This window comes from Cololabis saira, chromosome 10 (assembly GCF_033807715.1).
Source record: "Cololabis saira isolate AMF1-May2022 chromosome 10, fColSai1.1, whole genome shotgun sequence".
Lineage (NCBI taxonomy): Eukaryota > Metazoa > Chordata > Actinopteri > Beloniformes > Belonidae > Cololabis > Cololabis saira.
Window position 1 is genome coordinate 30,170,566 of NC_084596.1, and position 23,365 is coordinate 30,193,930.

The following is a 23,365-nucleotide window of genomic DNA, read 5'->3' on the forward strand; positions in this document are numbered from 1 at the left end:
CTTCACACATTCTCCTTGGTCTGTTCTCCTTGGTATCTCTGGCTCTGCATTGTCATGGTTCCAATCCAACCTCACCAACAGAACTCAGTTTGTCATCATCCTTGACCTTGGCTCCTCCTCCCACCCTTCCTCAGTCAACCATGGTGTCCCTCAAGGCTCTGTGCTCGGTCCAACACTCTTCACCACCTACCTGCTCCCCCTCGGCCAGATGATACGCCATCACGGTCTCAGTTTCCATTGCTACGCTGACGATACCCAGCTCTATCTCAGCACCTCACCATCCTCCCAGCTCCCCCCACAGTCTCTGGCTAACTGCCTCTGCCATAAAATCCTGGATGACAAGCAACTTTCTCAAACTTAACAGCGACAAGACAGAGTTCATGGTTGTGGCCCCCAAGCTACTGCTCCGGAAGGTTGGACATCTTCTCATCAGGGTGGACGGCTGCACCATCACACCATCCGAGGTCCGTAATCTGGGCGTCATCTTGGACTCCACCCTCTCCTTCCAGTTGCACATTAAATCTGTCACCGAATCTGCCTTCTACCACCTCAGAAACATCTCACGTCTCCGTCCCTCACTCTCTGACTCTGTGGCAGAAACAATCATCCACGCTTTCTTCACCTCCCGACTGGACTATTGTAATGGAGTCCTGTCCGGGGTTCCAAGTAAAACCCTGGACCGGCTCCAGTACGTGCAGAACTCAGTTGCCAGGGTTCCCACCCACACCAAGCCCTGGCAGCACATCACCCCCACCCTCATCCACCTCCACTGGCTACCCGTCAAGTTCTGCATACAGTACAAACTCCTCCTACTCACCTACAAATCCCTTCACACTCTCGCCCCCCAGTACCTGTCTGACCTCCTTCATCATCACACTCCCTCCCGGAACCTGCGGTCTTCAGACGCTGGTCTGCTCTCCATCCTCGGACCAGACTGAAAACCTTTGGGGACAGAGCCTTCAGTGTTGCTGCCCCCACCCTCTGAGAACTCTCTCCCTGCCGTAATCCGTGACTCCCCTTCTCTGGACAGTTTCAAAACACAACTCAAAACCCACCTTTTCACCCTGGCCTCTCCCCATTAAGTTTTTTTTTAAATATTTTTTTTTTTGCACTGTTTTTCTTTCTTTCTCGTACTGCACTACTTTTATTTTCACTCCAATGTATATATTACGGTTAATGTAGAAAAACGGCTATTTTGCAAAATAGCCGGCTAATGTGCAAAATAACCGTCAGGGCAGCTAATGTAGAAAAACGGCAATTTTGCAAAGTACATACATTTTTAAGCTCATGGTGCGCGGACATCACATTTTTATTCATCTCTCCAGTGTCGATGCTCGGGTCAGCTCGAGACAATTGTCTCGAGCTGACCGTGGCATGCCGTGGCAATTATAGCGATTATTCTGAGTCCAAATCCCATGCAGTATATTCCTAAATTGAATATTCCAAAACGAATAATGCAAACTATAGATCACGTCATTGGCACCCCAGAATAGAGCGCCAACGAGGTGGCAAAGCGCAGTGGACTGCGCTCTGAATTTGGGCACACCTCTACCAGCCTTATAGGTCTGGGAAATGTACTCGCAAATATCCAGTGTGACAGTCTTTGTGAGGAAAGATCTATTCCCACCTTCTCTTTGCCACCTCCAAAACAGACAAACAGTTGTTGCGTCTCTCTCATGGGAGGTGCGCTCCTAAACCCGAATCGCGCAAACCCGAAGCGCGCGCATGATGAGATGAGGCCTCTCCTCCTCTTCCATTTGCACAAATTGATTAAACCAAAACCAACTAAGCAAACGTCATTCATTTGGTAGATAGAGTCCAGTTACTACACTACAGAATAGCCTACAGTTCAGTCGAATGGATGAAATTCGCGCTTCAAACCAGTCACTTACCATCGCCAATCAGTGCAGTTGGTGCGTAACAGCCAATTGAAGAAGCCCATATGCTGCACATGCTTGTTGTTGACAAGGTTATTTATGGCTGTTGAAGAAGCCTAACGTTACACTCCCCGAAGAAATGTCGAGTCTGACACATCCACAGCATTAACCGGCTACTGCCGTTTTTCTACATTAGCCGCCCTGCCGGTTATTTTGCACATTAGCCGGCTATTTTGCAAAATACACGTTTTTCTACATTAACCGTAACATATATACTGTGGGCAGCACTGTTGCCTCACAGCAAGAAGGTTCCCGGTTCCACTCCCTGGCCATGTGGGGGTCTTTCTGTGTGGAGTTTGTATGTTCTCCCTGTGCTTGCGTGGGTTGCCTTCGGGTACTCCGGCTTCCTCCCACAGTCCAAAAACATGCATAGTAGGTTAATTGGTGATTACTTACCGTTCAAGTTTGGTTGTTATTTCTTAACGTAGTTTGTCACCTTTACCGTTTTATCGTGGCAGCGCAGTGTTTTTATTTGTCCACCAGAAGGCGCCAGTTAATCTGTCACAGCCTATTTAGCTGGCTTTATTTATCTGTTTAATCAGTAATAGCTTAGAAAGAGTAACATTAATGTTGTTACTGCTTATGTTTGTTTCCATTTTACTATGTAAATATGTTTATGTAAAAGGCATTACAAAGGGAATATTTTACAACAGACAGTATTTTGTAGTAATGTTTATCTTTGTTTATTGTTTGCAGTCTTACAAAAATAAAAGAACTGGAGAGAAATACAAGAAATAAAACTGAGGACCAAAAGAGAAGAAATCCTCAAACAAAAGAATTTCTTCAGAATGTTAGCTATCTGTCTAGGTGTACAAGCTGAAACAAACTGCGAGGACAGAATAGGGAACTAACTAACTAACTAACTAACAGATCAAGCATGTATTAAAAAATAAAAATAAGTGCATGTGATTAATGCCATAAAAACAGGGAGGAGGGAGGGCCAAGTATCGATTGACACAGACCCCCCCCCCCCTCCCGAACTACGTGTCCTTGTCAAATGTATTTATTAAGTGTTGAATGTGCAGTGTCTATTTTGCTGTTAAAACCGTGAGGCGGGGAGTGCCAGGCCCCGCGGGACAGTGCCCCCCACGACCCGGACCCCCCGCCTTTCGGCGGGAGGGGGTCCCACATCACCCACGTTCCCTCACCGGCCTGGGCCTGGGACGGGTGGGTCGGGTTACCCGGGCCTGGCGGGGCCCGCCGTGCAGCCTGGGGTGCCTTCTGGCGGTGCTGGATCCCCCCGGGGAGGGGGAAACGGTGCGTGATTGTATGTCTGTGTCGGTGAGAATGCGGTATGGAAGGGTCCTGCCATGGAGGATTTGAGCCTCCATTGGCAGGACATCAAAAACTTAATAATTTATCAATATTATATTATACAAAGATGGTTATTATTATTATTATTATTATTAGTATTATTATTATTATTATGTATAGTATATTATATTATTATTAGTATAGGTATCGGATAGGTGAATGGATGAATGAATGGGATGCCTGGGTCTGGGGCCCTCCGTTGTCGGGCCTGCGCGGGTGTCGCCTTGTTGGGGGGCTCCCTCTCTCCGGGCCCGTCTCCGGTCCCCCCCGCTGCCTCTACGGCGGGGCGCCCCTCTGGTCTTGGAGGGCCACTTTCGTGGGGGACGGGTGCGCCTGCCCGCGTCGGCGGCCGGGGCGGCTCTGTCTCTCCGGGCGGGCTGGCCCCCTGCCGGGTGGGGGTCGTTGGCCTGAAGGGTGAGGGCCTCCTGGCCGCGTGTCCGGCCCGGACCGAGTGGCCGGGGATTGCCTGGGTCGCGGTCCGCCGCCGCGGGATCCCTGGCTGCTTCTTTCCGCGCCGTGGGGGCCCCGCCCGCGGGCCCCCTCGGCCGCCGCCGGGGGGGGGGGGGGGCCTCGCAGGCGGTGGGTTGCCTCCCTCCTACTTCTCCCCTCTGTGGGGTTGCCGGTGGCCTGGGTTCCGGGCTCTTCCTTGTCGGCCTCTGGTCTCGCGGGTGGCGGGGTTGCTCCCCGCCACCCGGTTTATTACACACACACACACACACACACACACACACACACACACACACACACACACACACACACACACACACACACACACACACACACACACACATATAGTCATTTAGTCACATGCATACACACACACACACACACACACATGCATGATCATATACATACACACACACACACATAGACATACACACTGGCTTGTTCACCTGCATGCTGGCTCTCTAGTTTTTGGGTTTAGGTAGCGGTAGCGATAGCTTAGCTCAGACTGCGATCAGATCTCAAGATTTAGGTCGATTGCTGTTCGTGTTTTGGATGGCTCCGTGCCGGTTTCGTGCTTTGTTTGTGGTTTTTTGTTGCAGATTTCCAGTGCTTGACGTGTGTCTCCGTGTGTTCCTGCTTCCTGGATTGGCAGTGGATGTTGTCACCCCCCCCCCCAAAAAAAAAAAAAAAAAAAAACACCGGGTTTGTATGTGTATATTTATGTATGTGTACGCATATGTGTGCGTATATATATGTATATATTACATATAGTAATAATGCACATATATACACTTTTGGTTTCTACCGTCATGGTATCAATCAATAATATGTGTGCAGACAAGGTAAAAAAAAAAAAAAAAAAAATAAGGAAAATAAATCAATATACTACTACTACTACTACTAGGGCTGGGCGATATGGACCAAAAGTTATATCTCGATATTTTCTAGCTGAATGGCGATACTCGATATATATCAATATTTTTTCTGTGCCATAATTGGGGTCTCCCCCAAAGCATTATAGCATAGCATCTCTGTTAGCTTCATTTTTTTTCTGAGGCAAACCCTTAAAAAACAGTCAGTTTTAATACAATGCCTCGTGCCAAATGTCACACAGGTACCTTTATTAACAGAGGTCTGCATAATATCAAAATGTATAAAACAACTGAAATAAAAATAAACTGCCTGCAAATATAGAATAAAAATGCTTCTTGAATAAAATAAAACTAATATCCCTTTCCTGCATAACAATTAAATTCAAATACACTGTGCAATTAATACAATGTAGACAGTAACAGACAGACTTTTCCACTGAGGTTGACAGTTGACAGTGCAAATAACAAAACATTTGTGCAAATCTCAAATAAAACATTCAAGTCAATTTGTCACAAAATTACGACGGAGTATTAGGGCCAAACTAAGACAAAAAAAAAAAAAGAAATTACGAGAATAAAGTCATAATGTTGCGAGCATAAAGTCGTAATAGAATAAAGTCGTAATATTACGAGGATAAAGTCGTAACATTACGAGAATAAAGTCGTAATTTATTAGAATAAAGTCTTAATATTACGAGAATAAAGTCGTAATATTATGAGAATAAAGTCGTAATATTATGAGAATAAAGTCGTCATATTATGAGAATAAAAACGTAACATTACGAGAATAAAGTCGCAATTTATGAGAATAAAGTCGTAATATTACAAGAATAAAGTGTTAATTTATGTGAACTCTAACAGGAAGAGTGTGTTAAAATGTTGAATATTGAGCATCTTGTGAAGTTATATTTATATATTTATAATATATTTAATATTACGATTTTATTCTTGTAATATTACGATTTTATTCTCATATTATTATGACTTTATTTTCGTAATTTCCTTCTTTTTTTTTCTTAGTTTGGCCCTAATACTCCGTCGTACAAAATAAGCTATATCAAAATCATTAAAAAAAGAATAATTAAAATCGATATAAACGATATTGTCTCGTACCATATCGAGTTTGAAAATATATCAATATATATTAAAATCTCGATATATTGCCCAGCCCTAACTACTACTACTATTAATAATAATAATAATAATAATAATAATAATAATAATAATAATAATAATAATAATAATAATAATAATAATAATAATAATAATAATAATAATAATAATAATTGTTGTTTTCTTATTTGAAACATTCAAATAAAGACAGTGTGCTTATTGTTTAAAGTCTGGAAAGCGTCTAGAGACAACTTTTGTTGTATTAGACGCTATACAAATAAAATTCAATTGAATTGAATAAAATCCACCATCCCCCCTGATTTTTTTTGCTTTTAAGGCCAGTGGTTCTAAATGCGCGTTCTCGCGGCGGGAGCGCCTCTGCTCTGTTGTTGTGGTGCGCGGGAGCGCGCCGCCGTCTTCGGGGATCCTCGTGCAGCTCCGGAGCCAGTTGTTGCTCGTCTGAGGCTCCGACGGTGATTGACTATAATGGCGACGCTCTCATTCTGAGTTCAGCTCATGGACCCATCTCTGGGCACACAAAAACGGGGGGGACATATTTGGGATATTTTTCCCCGCAACACTGAAAGACACCAATAAGGACAGCCAGCCTTAAGAAGGAGGACATTATCCCCCAGTCGGAGGAAATCTCTACAGCTAGCAGTGCTAGCGCTAGCCGCCGTGCTCGCTAGCTGGCTGAGTTGGAGAGCTGGCATTTCTTGTGTGTTTGGACTGTGAAAGAGGGACAACCAGTCTGCTGCTGGGGCAAAAGAGCCATGTGTTTGTTTTTTTAAACACAGTTCAGTGAGCTGGGACTTGGGTTCAAGGGACTAGTATTGAGTAAGAATTGGTTTACTGCCCTGTGTTTTTTTTTAGGGGGAAGAAAAGCCAGCACTTTTCCTTGGATAGCTAACTGAGCACAAAAAAAAGACTAGCTCTGATTGTTTCCGTCTTTTCTTTCCCTTTTCCTGCGAGGAGAAGCTGAGCATTATTGTTGTTGTGGTGGCCGGATCTGTGCAGAAATGACCACCGGCAGGAACAACCGCGCGATGATGGAGGGAGTGGGAGCCCGGGTGGTCCGCGGACCCGACTGGAAGTGGGGCAAGCAGGACGGCGGGGAGGGACATGTCGGCACCGTCAGGAGTTTTGAAAGTCCAGAAGAAGTGGTGGTTGTTTGGGATAACGGGACTGCTGCCAACTACCGCTGTTCCGGGGCTTACGACGTGAGGATACTGGACAGTGCTCCAACAGGTTAACTCACTTATTTACTTCCCCACACCGCTTTAAGATCTCAACAAAAGAACAGAGGCTTGCAGGGGCGAAAATCCCGTTTCATAGTTGGGGGGGACAATAAACAGTAACATTTTAGAGAATAAATCCAGGGGGAGACAAGGAATAAAAGTTTTAGCCTTCCTTTAATACAGCATTTTGACATTTTCAACTCTATCTCGCAAACAGGAAGAAGACCTTTCTTAGAGTAATACAAAACAATGGTATTAGGTGGAAGGTGGCAATAATACAGCACATCTGACATAATACACTGCAAAAACCCAAAATCTTAACAAGAATATTTGTCTTATTTCTAGTTAAAATGTCTCATTTTTAGTTAAAAAAAATCTCATTACACTTAAAACAAGACTCATCACTGGAAAAAAAAAAAACAACAATTTTCACTTGTTTCAAGTAGATTTTCACTTAAAATAAGTAGAAAAATCTGCCAGTGGAACAAGATTTTGCTTATAAGATAAATCTTGTCGCACTGGCAGATTTTTCTAATTATTTCAAGTGAAAATTTACTTGAAACAGGTGAAAGTTGTCAAATAACAAGTTATTTTTCTGGTGATGACTGAGATTTTACTGTTTATTATTATTTTCGATTTCGGTTTCGGCCACAAATTTTCATTTTGCTGCATCACTACTAAATACTACTGCATTGTTCCAAAATTATTAATTCTGTCTCAAATTATTCTAGGGGGGGGACAGCTTTACTAATGGGGGGGACTTTTCCTCCCCGGGATTTTCGTAGTTTAGTAGTTGTTAAAATTTTATTAAAGAAACTCTGCCCTTTTTGGGATTAATACAATGTTTTGCTTTCCGATGAAAGTTTGTGTCGGAAGTTCCATGTCCAGTCACGTCTTGCGTCGTTCATTGAACTGAATTGTAAATATGTTTCGGTTGATCGCAAACAACACTCTTGCAATGTACGTGAAAATGCATGTGAATGTTCACAGTGAAGTGTTTACCTGAAGAGCTTTTTACTAATTACTTTTGCCTGATCTTTTTTGAAATAACCCCATATTCATACCTTTTTATTTACTTTTCAGTTTTTAGTCAAACTGAGTATCAGTCATTGTATTTCCCGCTGATGATCTACTCTAGCAGATGAGAAGCAGCTTTTTAGAGTTATATTTATAGGCTTTTAAAGCATCATGGTATGAATATTGTTCTTAAAATAAATGAATAAATATAAACATTATTTGTATGCATGTAATACAATCTCAGTTCATTAACTTAGAAACACTACTTCTTTTCAGGTATCAAGCATGATGGAACCATGTGTGACACCTGCCGTCAGCAGCCCATCATTGGTATTCGCTGGAAATGTGCAGAGTGCACCAATTACGACCTCTGCACAACCTGTTACCATGGAGACAAGCATCACCTGAGACACCGGTTCTACAGAATCACCACCCCAGGCAGCGAGAGGTTTGTTAACTTATTGTTTTCCCTGATTTTTCCTTACCTTGGGCTCACTATTGGGGAAACAAGTGCCTACAAGGTGGCTAAGTAATCCTTAAACTTCATTGTGATAGGTTGGCCCTCTTACTTTTATAGTTTAGCTTTATATTATACCATGAGTGTGATTTTAGAAGCCTTTTTTGCGCTCCCTGCCTCTTTGGCAGACAGAATATATCCATATGCGCCAAGCCCTCAGTTGCCAAGCAACTACTCAGTCTTCAGTCAGACCTTTTTAAAATATGTTTATGCACGTTTTCCCATGGATAAGAATATTTTGAGCAGAGTTCAGCATTTAATTATTATTATTTTTTTGTATTTATGCCTTTTATCATGATCTCTTTCACTTGTGGGTATAAGGTAAAACATAGTAAAGACATGTTGATTGAAAGTATATGTTGAGTCGAGTTTTAAATTTCAGAAGTTCAAGAAAATTGCTTTACTTTATTGTGTTTTATGGTGGATAAAGACTGAAAAACCTCTAACTTAAACACTATAAAATAAAATCCTCTTTAACAAAACTCTTTAAAACAAATAATAACAATAATCAGAAATGTGTAATAACTGCCCCAGAAATTACTATTTATATAGTACTAAAACTCCAACTACTAATTATAATGTTGATTGCAACACTTTTAACTTGAACAGTCCTGTTGATTCACTTATTCACATTATTCTGTTGTCCAGCGTTGCCAAAACAAACTCTTTAATTACTTTCTACCTGAAGTCATTCTTTTGTTTTCCTTGCGATCACCCAGCTTTTTTCTCTTTTGTTCCTCATTTGCTGCGGAAGACTCATAGTAATATTTAAAACTGTATATTATGTGAACGTAGCAACTTAATCATGTGCCTATAACATTTTTAAATACATTTTCTGTAATGTGCTAACATAAAATTACTACAAAGAGAGAGGAATGGTAGATCTTTTAGCTATCTGCCCAATGACAACACACAATCAAAATGTACATGCATTAAAACACTACAAATGTATTTATTTAAGCTGGGACTTTGTTTATAAGATCAGAAGATTTTTTTTTAGTTTGGAAAATTTCAGAATATTACATTCTTGTTTAATCAGAATTAAAGTTTATGTTACATATGAGAATACACGTTTTCTTGCATTTACTTTTATCTCCTTCATTCATGTCGTCCAAACTTCTTCTGAAAACAGTGTTTTAGTTGTGGAAAGTAACATTGTTGCCTGTTTTATAAGGAGTTTGTACTGTCAAGAGCAATTGTTAGTATTAGCTTTGTGTGATGCACTCCATGCTTTATATTGCAGTTAATGCAGTGGAAAGAACAAGTAATCAAATCAAATACTTCACATTTACAAGTGCATTAGCTGGACCTTTTAACTAATATCACTTCTCATTTGCTAAATTGTATAACGTTTGGAAGTGACTTCAAATAGACCATCAGTAGTACTATGATGATGGGTTAAGTCAAAGCATCATAACTTATTAGAGAGAGAGAGAGAGCAAGGCCCAACAGCTGGCAGTCTTTTCAGTTGAGTACGACTTCATTGACACAGACAAAGGCATGATGCACAATGGGAGCTGGAGGTCTCCCCAGCTCACTCCTTTGGTGTTTTGTTGCATCAAATTAGGATTCTTTCATTGAGTACCTAAGAGGGAGTGGTTAGAGGTTGCAAGCTGTTTGCGCTGGTTACTGCTATACTGCCCAGCTGCTATGTCTACCAAAGCCCACACTCTTCTTTGCTGTTTGGAAACTGGATATTTTATTTGCTATAATCAATTAATTACTTATGCTTGTAGCTATTGAGCAGCTGGCAGCATTGTTGTGATTTCAAACTCTCTATTTAACTACTTAGCTCTTTTCCATCTGCATTTCCCATGCAATTAAAAACGGTGTTTCCATATAAATATATATGGCAACTTAAGTACTGTTGGGGGTTATTTTGGAGCAGCCACTGATTTTTTTTTTTTTTTTTTTTTTTGTGTTTTGTTATGTTTTTTCCCCCCTGCAATACATATCATCACTGGTACATTAGTTAAGTATTTAAAGAGAGCCTTTGTAAGCAACCTTTCATATGTGTCATTAACTTTTCATTCAAAGAAAAAATGCTTGTTTCTGTTTGTAAATGTTTTTATAATGTTTGAAATGTTTTATAGAGTACTTTTGGAGTCACGTCGCAAGTCAAAGAAAATCACAGCCAGAGGGATCTTTGCTGGTGGCCGGGTTGTGAGAGGAGTGGACTGGCAGTGGGAAGACCAGGATGGAGGCAATGGAAGGAGAGGAAAGGTAGGGTATCACCCAGAAAACTAGAGCCTGTATAGCCTCATCTAAACATGCACTGATTTCCATTAATCAGATAGCAACTGAATGTATCAACATCATATCAGAATTTCCTCTTACTGTTCCAAAATATTTTAATTGGGCACTTTAAACATGGCACATGTCTCAACTGCTGCCTTAACATAAACACAAATACATTTTAGCTGTAGGTTCATTTGGCATGTTACCAGTAGATGGGAACTTGACATATTGAGTTATTTAATAGATGGTAGCTCTGTCCAGACATTTTTCCTCCTTGCTTTAATCTACATTAATTAGCTGACTCGTGCAGTTGATTTTTAAAGCATCAGAGACTAATTAGATAAAACTACAAGAAAGCATACCCACACAAACTCTGATCACTTTCAGTTGACAGACGCAGACAATTTCCAGGTGTTAAAGAAAACTAAATGGTACTTGAAAGTATCAATAGTAATAAAAGGTGACTTGATTTTTCTCTTTTAAATCCTATTCCACAAGTGAGCTTTTGCTATTCAGATGGAATAACAATGCTGTTAAATAGCTCTGTTGAAAAATATGGGCTGTCTTGCTTAATTATATCAGAGTTGGAGTATTGAATCTCTGAGAAAAGGCTTGATGAGCTTTTACTGTAACATTTTCTCTGGGAAGTAAAAACAAGCTTTTGTTGCATTCTGTCATTATTGCAATATTTAAAGTTTATAATATATATCATATTAGTAGCATTTTCATATTGAACATTCAAATGGTGTGCGAAGTAATTCATTTAACTACAAAGAAATTATAAAAATATATTTAATGCTAGTGTTGAATCATTATTTTCAGGCAAGAATAGCTAATGTAGATTTGAGTTTCCTCATATTTTCAAAAGGTTGAATGTTTTTCAGAAATTGTGTTCAGTGTTGTTTTTCGTTATTTGCAAAGTCAAGTAGTTACTTAGCAGCATGGTTGCTTACTGTTGCCTCACAGCAAGAAGGTTCTTGGTTTGACTCCCAGGCCTGGCAGAAGTCTTTCTGTGTGGAGTTTGCATGTTTTGCTTGTGCTTGCATGGATTTTCTGGATACTCCGGCTTCCTCCCACAGTCCACAAAACTTGTATGTTAGGTTGATTGATGATTCTAAATTCCCCTTTCGTGTAAGTGTGAACGTGTATGGTTGGTTGTCTATATTTGTAGCCCTGCGATGGTCTGGTGGCCTGTCCAGGGTGTAGCCCTGCCTTTCACCTGCAATGAGCTTTCAGCAGACCCCTATCACCCTGTAGAAGATTAGGCAGGTATAGAAAATGGATGGATGGATGAAACTTATTTGCAAAAAAACTTGAAAATGCTTTGGCTTGGTACATGAATTTGGAAATATGTCATATGACATTATAATGTGCTCAGCAGTCGCGTAACAAGACAGGCAGGGATGTATCATTCATAAACTTGTCAACAGAATTGAAAACAAATACATTGTTCTCATTTTGCATGAGTGTAAGAGAAGTCTACCTGAAACAGAATAATTTCATCAGACAACCCCACCCCCCCCTCCATTAATTTTTATTTACAAAACATTGTTTATCATTGTTAAATGCTAGCTCTTTGTGTTTTACTTGTGGGCTTTATCAGCTTAGATGAAGTGTAACATTACTACACAGGGTCTTCAAGGTGTATAAAGAGGCGTGCATATACCCAGTACAACCATAATTAGGAACATAACTACTGTAATTGTACGATGGGTGCCCTGGGCTAGCAGAAGAGGAACATGAGTAGTTTCCGTACAAGAAAACACGAACTTGCAATTTGCTTGTCAGGTCTTGCATGGGAATGCAAATAAAAACTTGTAGTGTCTGGGTGAAACCTCCTTGTTGAACCTTGATTTTTATGGTGATTTCCACTCATTAACACAGATTTTAAACTGTCTTTGCAGCATGTTATTCTGGTGAAGTGTTTTTATTCAGTATCATAATAGAAAAGAGTAAGGAAGTGGCACTTGGTTAGCACAGTTGAGATCAGGGCTCCAGACTAACTTTTTTCACTAGGAGCACAGTAGCCCCTAACTGAAAATTTTTAGGGGCACAATCAGAAATTTTAGGAGCGCACATCGTTTATCGACACGCTAACCAAATGTTTACATTTCTACTACATTTCAGTGTATTAGTAATGCGTATTTCATAATAGATTAATGAATTACCACAATGTGCTGTTTCAAATGCAGTGTTACATTTTATTGTGCATTTTTAAAGATGCCGCAACATAAAGTAAACTGACAGCACCATTGCTGTCATTATATATATATAAAAAAAACATACATTCACATGATAAAAAAAGTGCTTGGTAACAAAGTGCTTAGTAACCTTTCAGCCATGAATGTAATTGTTAAACACAGTACTTAACAAATGTACAAATATTGGGGGTACTGGCCAATAACATTTCCCTACTTGTGTCTTTACTAAAACCCTGAACTTACACCAGTCGACCAAATTCACTGCCTTCACTCAAATAACTAAGGATCTTACCAAGAAATATTCTCATTACACCTGATAACACACATCACTTAAAAGGTTAGGTGTTTTTCCCACGTGTTAAATTTTAACTTTCATTTGTGTCAAGCAAATTTTAAGCAGTGTTCAAAATAAAATTATGAGACCTGCTGTATTGGAGCACATTTTCTTTTAGTTAAAACTGTAGCGGGGACAGATGTTTAGAGAAACCTATGTATGTACCGGGTGAAGGCTGATTTATGGTTCCGCGTTACAACAACGCAGAGCCGCCGCCGTACACTACGGCGGCGGCTCTGCGTCGATTTAAGGCGGAACCATAAATCAGGCTTTAGAGGGGGGACATATCGGAGAACAACCAGAAGAATATAGAGTGGATTAAAAATAAAAGTTAAGCACTGAGCTACATGTGTCTCCTGTCTGGGCCATTGCAGACTCATTGCCTGAGCATGATGTTACTAAAACCAAACATACCCGCCGCCTCTTTCTTCTAACTTTATGTGCGCGCCGCGGCGCCAGCGAGTTGTGTCGCATTAAATATGGTCCGGGCGTAATACCTGCTTTGAGCTGGTGAAATTAAACGGAAAATAAATAAATAAATAAATAAATAAATAGATCCCCCAACTCATTCCCTTTCACACTCATTGGCCTGCAAATATGGGGGTTCGTTGAGGCACTCCTTCAACGTTTAACGTGTAAAAAAAAAAAAAAGAAAAACAACACTGGCAAATTTACTGGTCGCACGTGTGCGAGTGGACATGAAATTCAGTCGCACATACTCAAATTTTGGTCGCAAAATGCGAGCATTTGGTCGCAGTCTGGAGCCCTGGAGATGTATACTATAACTGCTGTACTTGTTTGTATTTGAGTTTATTTGAATTCAGACCCCAGAGTATTCATTCTAAAGGCCCCTACAGGCAGCTTCATACTTCATTTTGTTGTTATTTAATGGCATAAATCATTACTGTTTCCCGATGCTGTCAGCAATATTTTTCTGACAGCACACACACACACACACACACACACACACACACACACACACACACACACACACACACACACACACACACACACACACACACACACACACACACAGAGTTAAATGTCCTGCAGCTTAGATGTTCTGTAAGGTTAACACAAATATTACCTCATAAGTCTCATTAATCAGTTTGCTCTTCAAGGGGCCTAAAACAAAATTATGTTTGATTCCTGTGTTTACTTAAGGCACAGCCTTTAATTAAAAACTCAATTTACTCCACAATAGCTCTTCTCTTTGACAAGTTTTCAGTGTTATAAAAACATTATGCTGCTTGTGCTGATTATAACAGACGTCCCACTTACATTTCTCTAACTAACAAATTTTCACTTCCAGTTTAAAATGTACATATCTTGGATTCAATAATTTATACTGTTATGGGTTTATTTTATTTTATTTTTTGCAACTAAAAGTTGCAACTACTTCCCGTGGCTTCATATCTGTGACAAGCTTTGGTCAAAATACCAAATGATCAGGCAACAGCAGATGCCCTTTTCAAGCACGTCTTTACATCCCTCTTAAGGTAGCTTGAGGCAGGATTTATGAAAAAAATTCGTATACGTTTTAAGTTTTCTAGTAATAATGTCAGATGAAGCGTTCCAAACCAAAAAGAATGAGCCCTCCTAGCGTATCTCTCCGTTGCCTTGAACAGGCTGTGCGCTGCAAAATGTGCTGCAATTCGGTCCCGAATTTCCCGCCCTGGGCTGCGGATGTGACGTCACATGACGCTGCATGCACGTTCTCCCCGTTCTCCCGTGCCGGCTTCGCTGTTGGATGCAGTACCCCCGACGGCCGTCGTGGGGAAGGTGGCGCTAATGAGTCTCATTTCTTAAAGGAGCCTCATGCTCCTTTAATAGCAGGGTTGATATGAACTACTTCACTCAACTCCACCCCTTTATTCAGCAGATGTACCTTGTTTAAGATTAGTCGTTTTGTGGGACCTTGCAAACACACATGAAGCATGATATACCAGATGAGAGATCATACAATACTTGACCTGCGAGCTCATGCTGCCGTAAATAACAAACAGAGGTGGCATTACAACAGCTCAAAGTAAATACTTGGCTTTTAATTTTATTTGTAATTGGGTAAATGTACCTCATCTACACTTCAGACACGGGTGATTCCAGGAATGGTATGAATATTTTCTGAAAATCCATCACATTTTCTGATCAAGTTTTATTTCTCCTAAACCAGTTTCTATGTATACAAAACAGCCAGTCTGTTGAGATGAGGATTTGGGGAAGCTTAACATCTTACTAAAACACTTCTACTTCTTTTTTATTGTCCAGTTCATTCTCTGTTACTAGATATATAAGATTTTTATCAAGCTGCAGGATCTATGCAGGGTTAGTCAGACTCTTCCTTGCAGTTGTGTGGTGGAGCTAAAAATTCCTCTGCTTTTCCGCTTTCAGTATTATGAGACTAGGATTCTAATGGAAAGAGTTGCATCTGAATCTGCTGGTAGGGAGGTTCTGCTCAGCAACCTATTTTTCATACAGTGTTTCCCAAAGCTTCTGTCGGTCTGTCTTCGCTGAATTCAGCTTCCATTTGTCTTTTTTAATTTTTTTCCTAACAAACAATGATTGTCAAACTTTTTGATTATAACTTCCTGTGCTATTGCATAAGTATGGATAATGACTGTAAAAATGCAAATAGATAGATATACTTAGATTAGATTATACTTGGATACTTTATTCATCTCAAGATGAGAAATTGGCAAGAAGTGAAATTTGAGTTTGACTATGAACCAAACCCAGTCATGAACATGCAGACTGAAATGTTAAAGATGCACGTGGCCAGAATATCACGCTGGTCCTGTCATTTAAAGAATTTCCAGTTGAATCTTTGTGTTGGCAGACATCTCTTCTCAGACTAGACACTGAATGCTTACTGTGCTCCATCATTGAATTTCCATAATTAAATTTCCTGTCTGACTTTCCATTTTAAGACAGCCAGAGGGAAAAATGTCTTGAAAGTGATCGTGGAGTATTATATGTATTCCCTTCCCCAGAAACTGAAAGATGCTTTTTGAAACCTTGTGCCGTGACAAATTGTTTCCTCCGTCTTGGATCAGTATTTTGTTTTTAAAGGGGACCTATTATGAAAAGCATGTTTTTTTCTTGCTTTAACATATATAAACTGGTCTCCCCTCAGCCTGCCAACTCAGAAGGAGGAAAGCAACCAAATTCTGCAGTGTCTGTACAGCCGCCCGGATGAGCCATCCAGTGTCATGTGGCTTCTACGAGCCGTTCAGATTCTGCTCCCTTTCGTTACGTAACGACGGGAGCGATTTATATAGGTTGGCCTCCGATGCGTGAAACCACGCCCACAACTAACTCCGCTGGCCGGAGCTTACGCCATTTTTTTCGTAGCGGTGTATCGTGTCATTCAGGCAGCCAATCAGCACAGTGCCTTATTATCATAGCCTCCCCGCCCACTCAGAATCCCGCATAGATAATGAGGTTAGAGAATGGGATGCTAAAGACATGGCTCAGAGGCTGAATTTCTAATTTATTTAGCAAAAAAAATCAAAAGCTTGTTTTTAAGACATTCAAGGACTGTTTAAAATAGGTATTAGATGCCATAATAGGTCCCCTTTAACTCGTAACATCTCAGATCTTTATCAGTTTTTTGTATAATTCAAATTAAAAATGAAAATACTATGTTGTGTCCTGCTTTGTGAGTCTTTGATCATCTTTCCTCCTTCCCCAGGTGACAGAGATCCAGGACTGGAGTGCAGCCAGCCCCCACAGTGCTGCCTATGTACTTTGGGACAATGGGGCCAAGAACCTGTACAGAGTTGGCTTTGAGGGAATGGTGAGGAAATTTCTAGTCTGACCCTCATGCTCTTTTATTTATTCATACAGACAGTCTCATAAGAGATCAGCTGTCAGGTGGCTTTTGTGTTTGACCATAAGGCTGAGGCGCTTTCTTTCTCTGCCAGTCTTCTGTGAGTGCCACGCAGCCAGCATGTGTAAAGCACTTTAGTGCAGGCAGCTGGAAGGGAAAGGTATCTGCATGATAAAAGCAATGTGTTCCTTCTTCTTTAAGGGGGAAGCTAGTGGACATGGAGGTCAACTATATGGAAACGGGGGGGTAACTTTTGGGGTTGTTGTGGGCTTGCTGACACGCGCGTCCCAGATGAAAAAGCCCTTTCTTCATTGGCTGAGACCACACTCGTCTTTTTACAAAAGCGGCCAATCAGGCTTCTCAGTTGTGTAACAGATTTGTCCTTTGTTATTCTAATAGGGTGAAAGGAAGGTAGATGGCATCTGCTTTCTGGGTAAATCATGGATTAGACCCCCCATTTTGACAGTTTTTTTATTAATGGATACAAAAGCTACAGTTTAGAGTATGAGATAACAAAATATATTTCATTTCGTAATGTGTGCTTATCTATCAGTTTCAGTTTCTATCAGTAAATCATAAATGCTCTGTTTGTTGGACACAGAACCGTTGCCAGGAGTTATTAATTTGTTCAGTCTTGTAGTCGGTACTTTGGAGTGATATTGGTTTAAAAGAGTGTTTGCTCTATTCTGTAATCGTCTTTGCTCTTTTAACTTCACAAAAAAAAAGCTGCACATCCGAGTCATCGCAAATTATATTTTATATCTTCTACCAGTCCTAGCAAAGCGCTTCATTGCCCTGCCTTATCCTTAGGGCAACTCTTGTACCACTGCAATTTAAGTGTGTCAATTTTCATTTTCATTAGTCCTGAACATGCCCCTCTAATGCAATTACCTTAAGTAATTACGTAACCCTTTCGGTTCTTTTTGATTCCTCTCAGTCGGACCTGAAGTGTGTCCAGGATGCCAAAGGAGGCTCTTTTTACAGAGACCACTGTCCTGTTTTAGGTAAGTATGCCAGTGATGTATGTCTATCGTCATTATTGCACCAATTCTCTCACCTCTTGTTGTGGTGCAGTGAATTCAAGGGCATTAGGGGAGTTTTACTTGTAGTTAGATATGCTTGACCACTAGATGTCAGCACTATATTGTTATGTGGCTTCTAAGGCATGAGACATGTTCACATCATGTAGTTTCAGCACTCTAGGAATAAATTTCCTCTCAGTTCAACACTGCAGTAGAATCCCCCCATATGGTTTCGCAGTGCTTCTAAGGTGTGGTGGTAATGATATTCATGTGTAGACTGTACAGATGTAATGCAGTACAGTATAAAGATGCCTCATTGCAATGTCAATATGTACCACTGTTCAAAGTCGCTTGCAGTCTCTAAAGCCTCCTGTCCAAAATATGTTACCGGTGCAGTTATTTTATTGAAAAAAAAAATGACCCTTCACTTCTACATCTCAGGTGAGCAGAATGGCAACAGAAATCCTGGTGGCCTTCAGATTGGAGACCTGGTCAACATTGATCTGGATCTAGAGATTGTTCAGTCCCTCCAGCATGGGCACGGGGGATGGACTGATGGCATGTTCGAAACCCTTACGACCACAGGCACCGTGTGTGGTATTGATGAGGATCACGACATTGTGGTCCAATATCCCAGTGGGAACAGGCAAGTACTTTTTAAGATGGGCTCAGCTTCCGTAGCTTTCAAAGTGTTTGACTGCTAAAGCCACATTTTATATGGACATCACATTTGTCTTGACCTGTCAACTCAAGAAATCACTTTCTCTCTTAGTCCAGGGGTTTATGTATCAGGACATGATAAAATAGCATCCTGTCCTTAGCAGGTCTTCAAATTAAATAAATACAACCTTGATAACATTACATGATATATTACACTGGAACTTTATTTATTAAACTAAACATAAGTCTAAATACAGAGGAAGTGTTTGAAACTGTATTTTCATCCCATGATTCAATAACATGTACCTTGCACTTCACCTTTAGCAGCAATAGCGTCAAGTGATCGTATCCTCGATGACATTATCAGTGTCCAATATTGTTGTGGAGGAATTTGGCCCACAAACATTGCTTTACTTCACTGAGGTTCTTAGGCATTAGTTTATACTAAGCTATACTAAGCTCTCTTAAGGTCCTACCAAAGCATTTAAAGATTTTTTATTTATTTATTTTTATTAATTGATTATTCTTACAATAAACTGCATTTTTGTATATAAAAGTACACAAAATAAAGTTAGGTTCTGTGCAAAAAGTAACCGTGCTTTTGCTTTCATCCATACAACAACAAAAAAAAAGATAAAGGCTGATTACTGCGTGAGAACAGCCTCTTAAAATCTGAGCGTTATCCAATAAAAACCGTCCTATAAAATTTTTATTTGTCAGTCTTTGAAGAAACGTAAACTGAAATACCATATTGGGTCTCACACCATGTGCTATTTTGTACATCAGTGACTTTGCCCTATTGTTTAGCAGTATTATCAGTATCAAAATGTTGCTCCATCTGAAAGGGAAATGCATGCGTTTGTTGTGTTAGTCGTCCCAGTCCAATGCCCGGATAAATGGGAAGCGTTGTGTCAGGAAGGGCAACTGATGTAGAAACCTGTGCCAGATCAATGTGCAGGACATGATTGTCTCCTGTGGAAACCCTTAAAAATTGATTTAAAAACAAACAAAGGGAGAAAAATTGAGGTTTAAAAAAATATATATATAATATATAAAAAAATTATATATATATATATATATATATATATATATATATATATATATATATATATATATATATATATATATGCCCCAACTCTGTGAATCTGACTAGGGTATTCTGATCCTAGGTCCCCTCTTCAATATAAATGATGATCTCTATGTTTCTCAACATCTATACAGTGTAAACTATTGATTTTGTGAATAATGAGTGACTTAGTCTCGGTTGCTTGGATCCACACATTTCTGTATCCTCAGATGGACATTTAACCCAGCAGTGCTGACAAAGGCCAACGTAGTGCGCAGTGGTGAAGTTGCAGCCGGTGCAGAAAGTGGGAGTTCCCAGTTCCATGTGGGAGACCTGGTCCAGATCTGCTATGACATTGACCGCATAAAGCTGCTACAAAGAGGCCACGGGGAGTGGGCTGAGGCGATGCTGCCTGTAAGAGTTTTTTTTTTTTAAAGTGTTCATAGTCACATATGAAATGTAGCTGTATAGATGTGGAAGTAAAAAAAATAGTGTTATAGGATTTTACGTGAATAATAGGTAACACAATCCTGGCCCTTAAATAAGTATGTGGCTATTTTTCTGAAGATCCCCTTTTAAAATGGAAAACAAAAAAATTGTTTCCAAATTAAAAAGGTTATTAATTGTTTTCCAGCATGCTGCTGGTTATGGTATGCCAGTTTTCTCCAATATGCCACATGTCACCTCCAAACTGGCCCCTCCTTGGCAGCTAATGAGCCTTAAAACTGGGAGCTGGGCTGTAGCTTTGATCACTAACCATGGCTCTTTGCTGCCTGCTGCTTCCTCTACTGCAGCAGTTCCTTTTATTGATGATATGCTTGAGGACAGCATTGGACCCAGCTCACCAGTGCTACTTTCTCATACAGCCAGGATCAAGAAGATATAACCAAAAATTGGAATTAAGTAAATTCCATCCTCTGATTTCCCCCTAGATACATGAGAAATAGTCTAGCATCAATTAACACAGTTGACTTTCAAATTCAAATTTTTGTTACGTGTAGAAACACCGTGTTGTTGAATCCATGTTTTCTCTGTTGTATCCAGTTAACCTTAAATTCTGTAGTTCTCTCTGTCTGTCCTCTAAAAGACTTTGTTACGTACATCATTTCCACGTAGCCCAAAGAAAGCACCCATTCATACACTAAAGAGTTTGTCGCAATTATTTATAAACAGACCCTGGGCAAAATAGGCCGTGTGCAGCAGATCTATTCTGACAGTGACCTCAAGGTTGAAGTTTGTGGGACTTCATGGACGTACAATCCTGCTGCTGTCACTAAGATCGCTCCTTCTGGCTCTGCTGTCAGCAATGCCTCTGGAGGTATGTGTGAGCATGCACTACTCATGCTGAGAGTATCATTTTAGTTCTTTGTCCTCCCACTGCTCTCTTTTTTTCTGGCATTTTCAAACAATCAGTCAGTGTTTTCCTCTTCTTTTTTCCCCCCAGAGCGCCTGTCTCAGTTGTTGAAGAAACTATTTGAGACGCAAGAATCCGGGGACATCAACGAGGAGCTGGTCAAGGCAGCGGCCAATGGAGACCTGGCCAAAGTCGAGGACATTCTAAAGAGACCAGATGTGGATGTAAGCAGTCTTATGTTGAAAGCTAAAGTTTTGATATAGACCAAAGGAATTTATCAATAAACATACATGTTAGCTCTAAGTCAATGTTATAATTGATGCTGAAATACCCATGGTTGCAGTCTGCTTTTCTCTCTCAGTCTATTGAATTGGCTCAGTGTCTCCCAGGATAGTTCTCTAAGAACCTCCCACTCATGTTCCTCTTCCAGTCTGAAAAACATTTAAGCTGGCCCCAGAGGTGGCATCAAGAGCACTGGTGTGCACTGCAGCATAGACCCTGATTCAGGCTCAGTTTCTAATGGAGAAGTACAAAACCCTTTGTGGTTTTACTTTATGTTCTGACAAAGGCCAAAAGACAGGGAAAACAACTGTTGGCCATAGGATAGACACTGTACATGAAAGAATCCAAGTCTGCAATACTGTCTTTATTTAGGGCAAGGGAGTGAATGAGTGTGCATGTGTTATTGGTGAATACTGGCCAAATGCCGTGTTGCCTTTCAGCGGAATTATTTGCTTAAAGCTGAGCACATTGAGTCTGGCCAAGTGATTTGGCTGCCAGGACAAGAGATGTCTCGAGACTCCCAACGGACTCCACATTAATATTTATGCTCTCAGTTTGTGCAGTGCTGCAGTTGGTGATGAAAGATGCACACCCAGCTGTGCATGCAAATCTACACGTATACAAACACGCCCTAACAAATCTATTTGTTATTAACTCATTTTATCAGAGATTACAGATTTTATCGATGGAGATCAAAACATGATTTTACATGCATCCATGTTCTCTGTGATTTTTGATGTCAGGTGAATGGACAGTGTGCTGGACACACTGCCATGCAGGCAGCCAGTCAGAATGGTCACGTGGATGTCCTCAAACTGCTGCTGAAACACAACGTGGACCTGGAGGCTGAGGTTAATAGAATTTTATACAAAAATCCTTGACATTCATCTGTGTTTTTCACCCATGAAATGCGTATTAACCTGTTCTATGCCATTTCATGCAATACTGTTTTGCAAAAATATAAATCCACTCCGCCTTAATGATGATTCTTTACTGTCTGTCGTTGTACTCAGGACAAAGATGGAGACCGGGCAGTGCACCATGCAGCCTTTGGTGATGAGGGCTCTGTCATTGAGGTACTGCAGAGAGGTGGTGCTGACTTGAATGCCAGGAACAAGCGAAGGCAGACTCCATTACACATAGCAGTTAACAAGGGCCATCTACAGGTGGTTAAAACCCTGCTGGATTTTGGCTGCCACCCCAGTCTTCAGGTATTGATCTCTCTGAATTATTTAAACCTTGAGAAATTTTAGATTCGGAATCATTTTATGAGTCAAGCATCCATTGACTTGTTTAGCTTGACATTAGTTTAAGGGTGGTAGGTAACTAAAGGTTCCCCTTCTAGGATTCAGAGGGTGACACGCCTCTGCACGATGCCATTAGCAAGAAGAGAGATGACATGTTGTCAGTGCTCCTGGAGGCTGGTGCAGACGTCACCATCACCAACAATAATGGCTTCAATGCCTTGCATCATGCTGCCCTACGAGGAAACCCTAGGTATGTGACACTATGCTCCCGCCGTAAGCTGTCACACCTGCTTTGTCTCAGGGAGTAATGGGGGAACATGTTTCAATGGACTCTGTGGAGGCAGTAGGCTCATGATCTTGGTAAATGTTTGCATATTTCTCTCTTTAAAACTTAGTTTAGTTGTTATTTTGTACATTTCTCCTGCTCAGAAAGTACATTTATAGATGGAGGAAAAAGTGAAATTCCAGGAAGACCTCTGTTATGGACTTAAAATATTTAGCATTGATGCACAAATTTGAGGTGATTTTTGGCACTTTTTCAATGAAACAGAAATTCCGAAGAATTGGTCATTTGTTTATCCAAACGTGTTTGATATCACAACTTTTACTCTATATTGTTTGATAATGAGTTTCAGGCCACAGCAGTTATATGAAACCTTATACAAAACGATAAATCT

The 23,365-nt window shown here is 40.5% G+C and overlaps 1 protein-coding gene across 5 annotated transcripts in view; it reads left to right on the plus strand.

The window, feature by feature from the left end:
• Positions 1 to 6,117: 6,117 nt before the first annotated feature.
• Positions 6,118 to 23,365, plus strand: part of mib1 (MIB E3 ubiquitin protein ligase 1) — a 54,234-nt gene continuing 36,986 nt past the window's right edge. For all 5 annotated transcript variants that reach the window (XM_061732498.1, XM_061732499.1, XM_061732502.1 and 2 more), the window contains exons 1-12: positions 6,118 to 6,931; positions 8,215 to 8,386; positions 10,549 to 10,678; positions 16,920 to 17,024; positions 17,995 to 18,061; positions 18,521 to 18,725; positions 20,036 to 20,219; positions 20,979 to 21,123; positions 21,250 to 21,383; positions 22,185 to 22,292; positions 22,455 to 22,652; positions 22,787 to 22,938. In XM_061732498.1, coding sequence (XP_061588482.1) covers positions 6,703 to 6,931; positions 8,215 to 8,386; positions 10,549 to 10,678; positions 16,920 to 17,024; positions 17,995 to 18,061; positions 18,521 to 18,725; positions 20,036 to 20,219; positions 20,979 to 21,123; positions 21,250 to 21,383; positions 22,185 to 22,292; positions 22,455 to 22,652; positions 22,787 to 22,938 — 1,829 coding nt within the window. In that variant the 5' untranslated portion in view covers positions 6,118 to 6,702. The remainder of the gene's footprint in view (positions 6,932 to 8,214; positions 8,387 to 10,548; positions 10,679 to 16,919; positions 17,025 to 17,994; positions 18,062 to 18,520; positions 18,726 to 20,035; positions 20,220 to 20,978; positions 21,124 to 21,249; positions 21,384 to 22,184; positions 22,293 to 22,454; positions 22,653 to 22,786; positions 22,939 to 23,365) is intronic.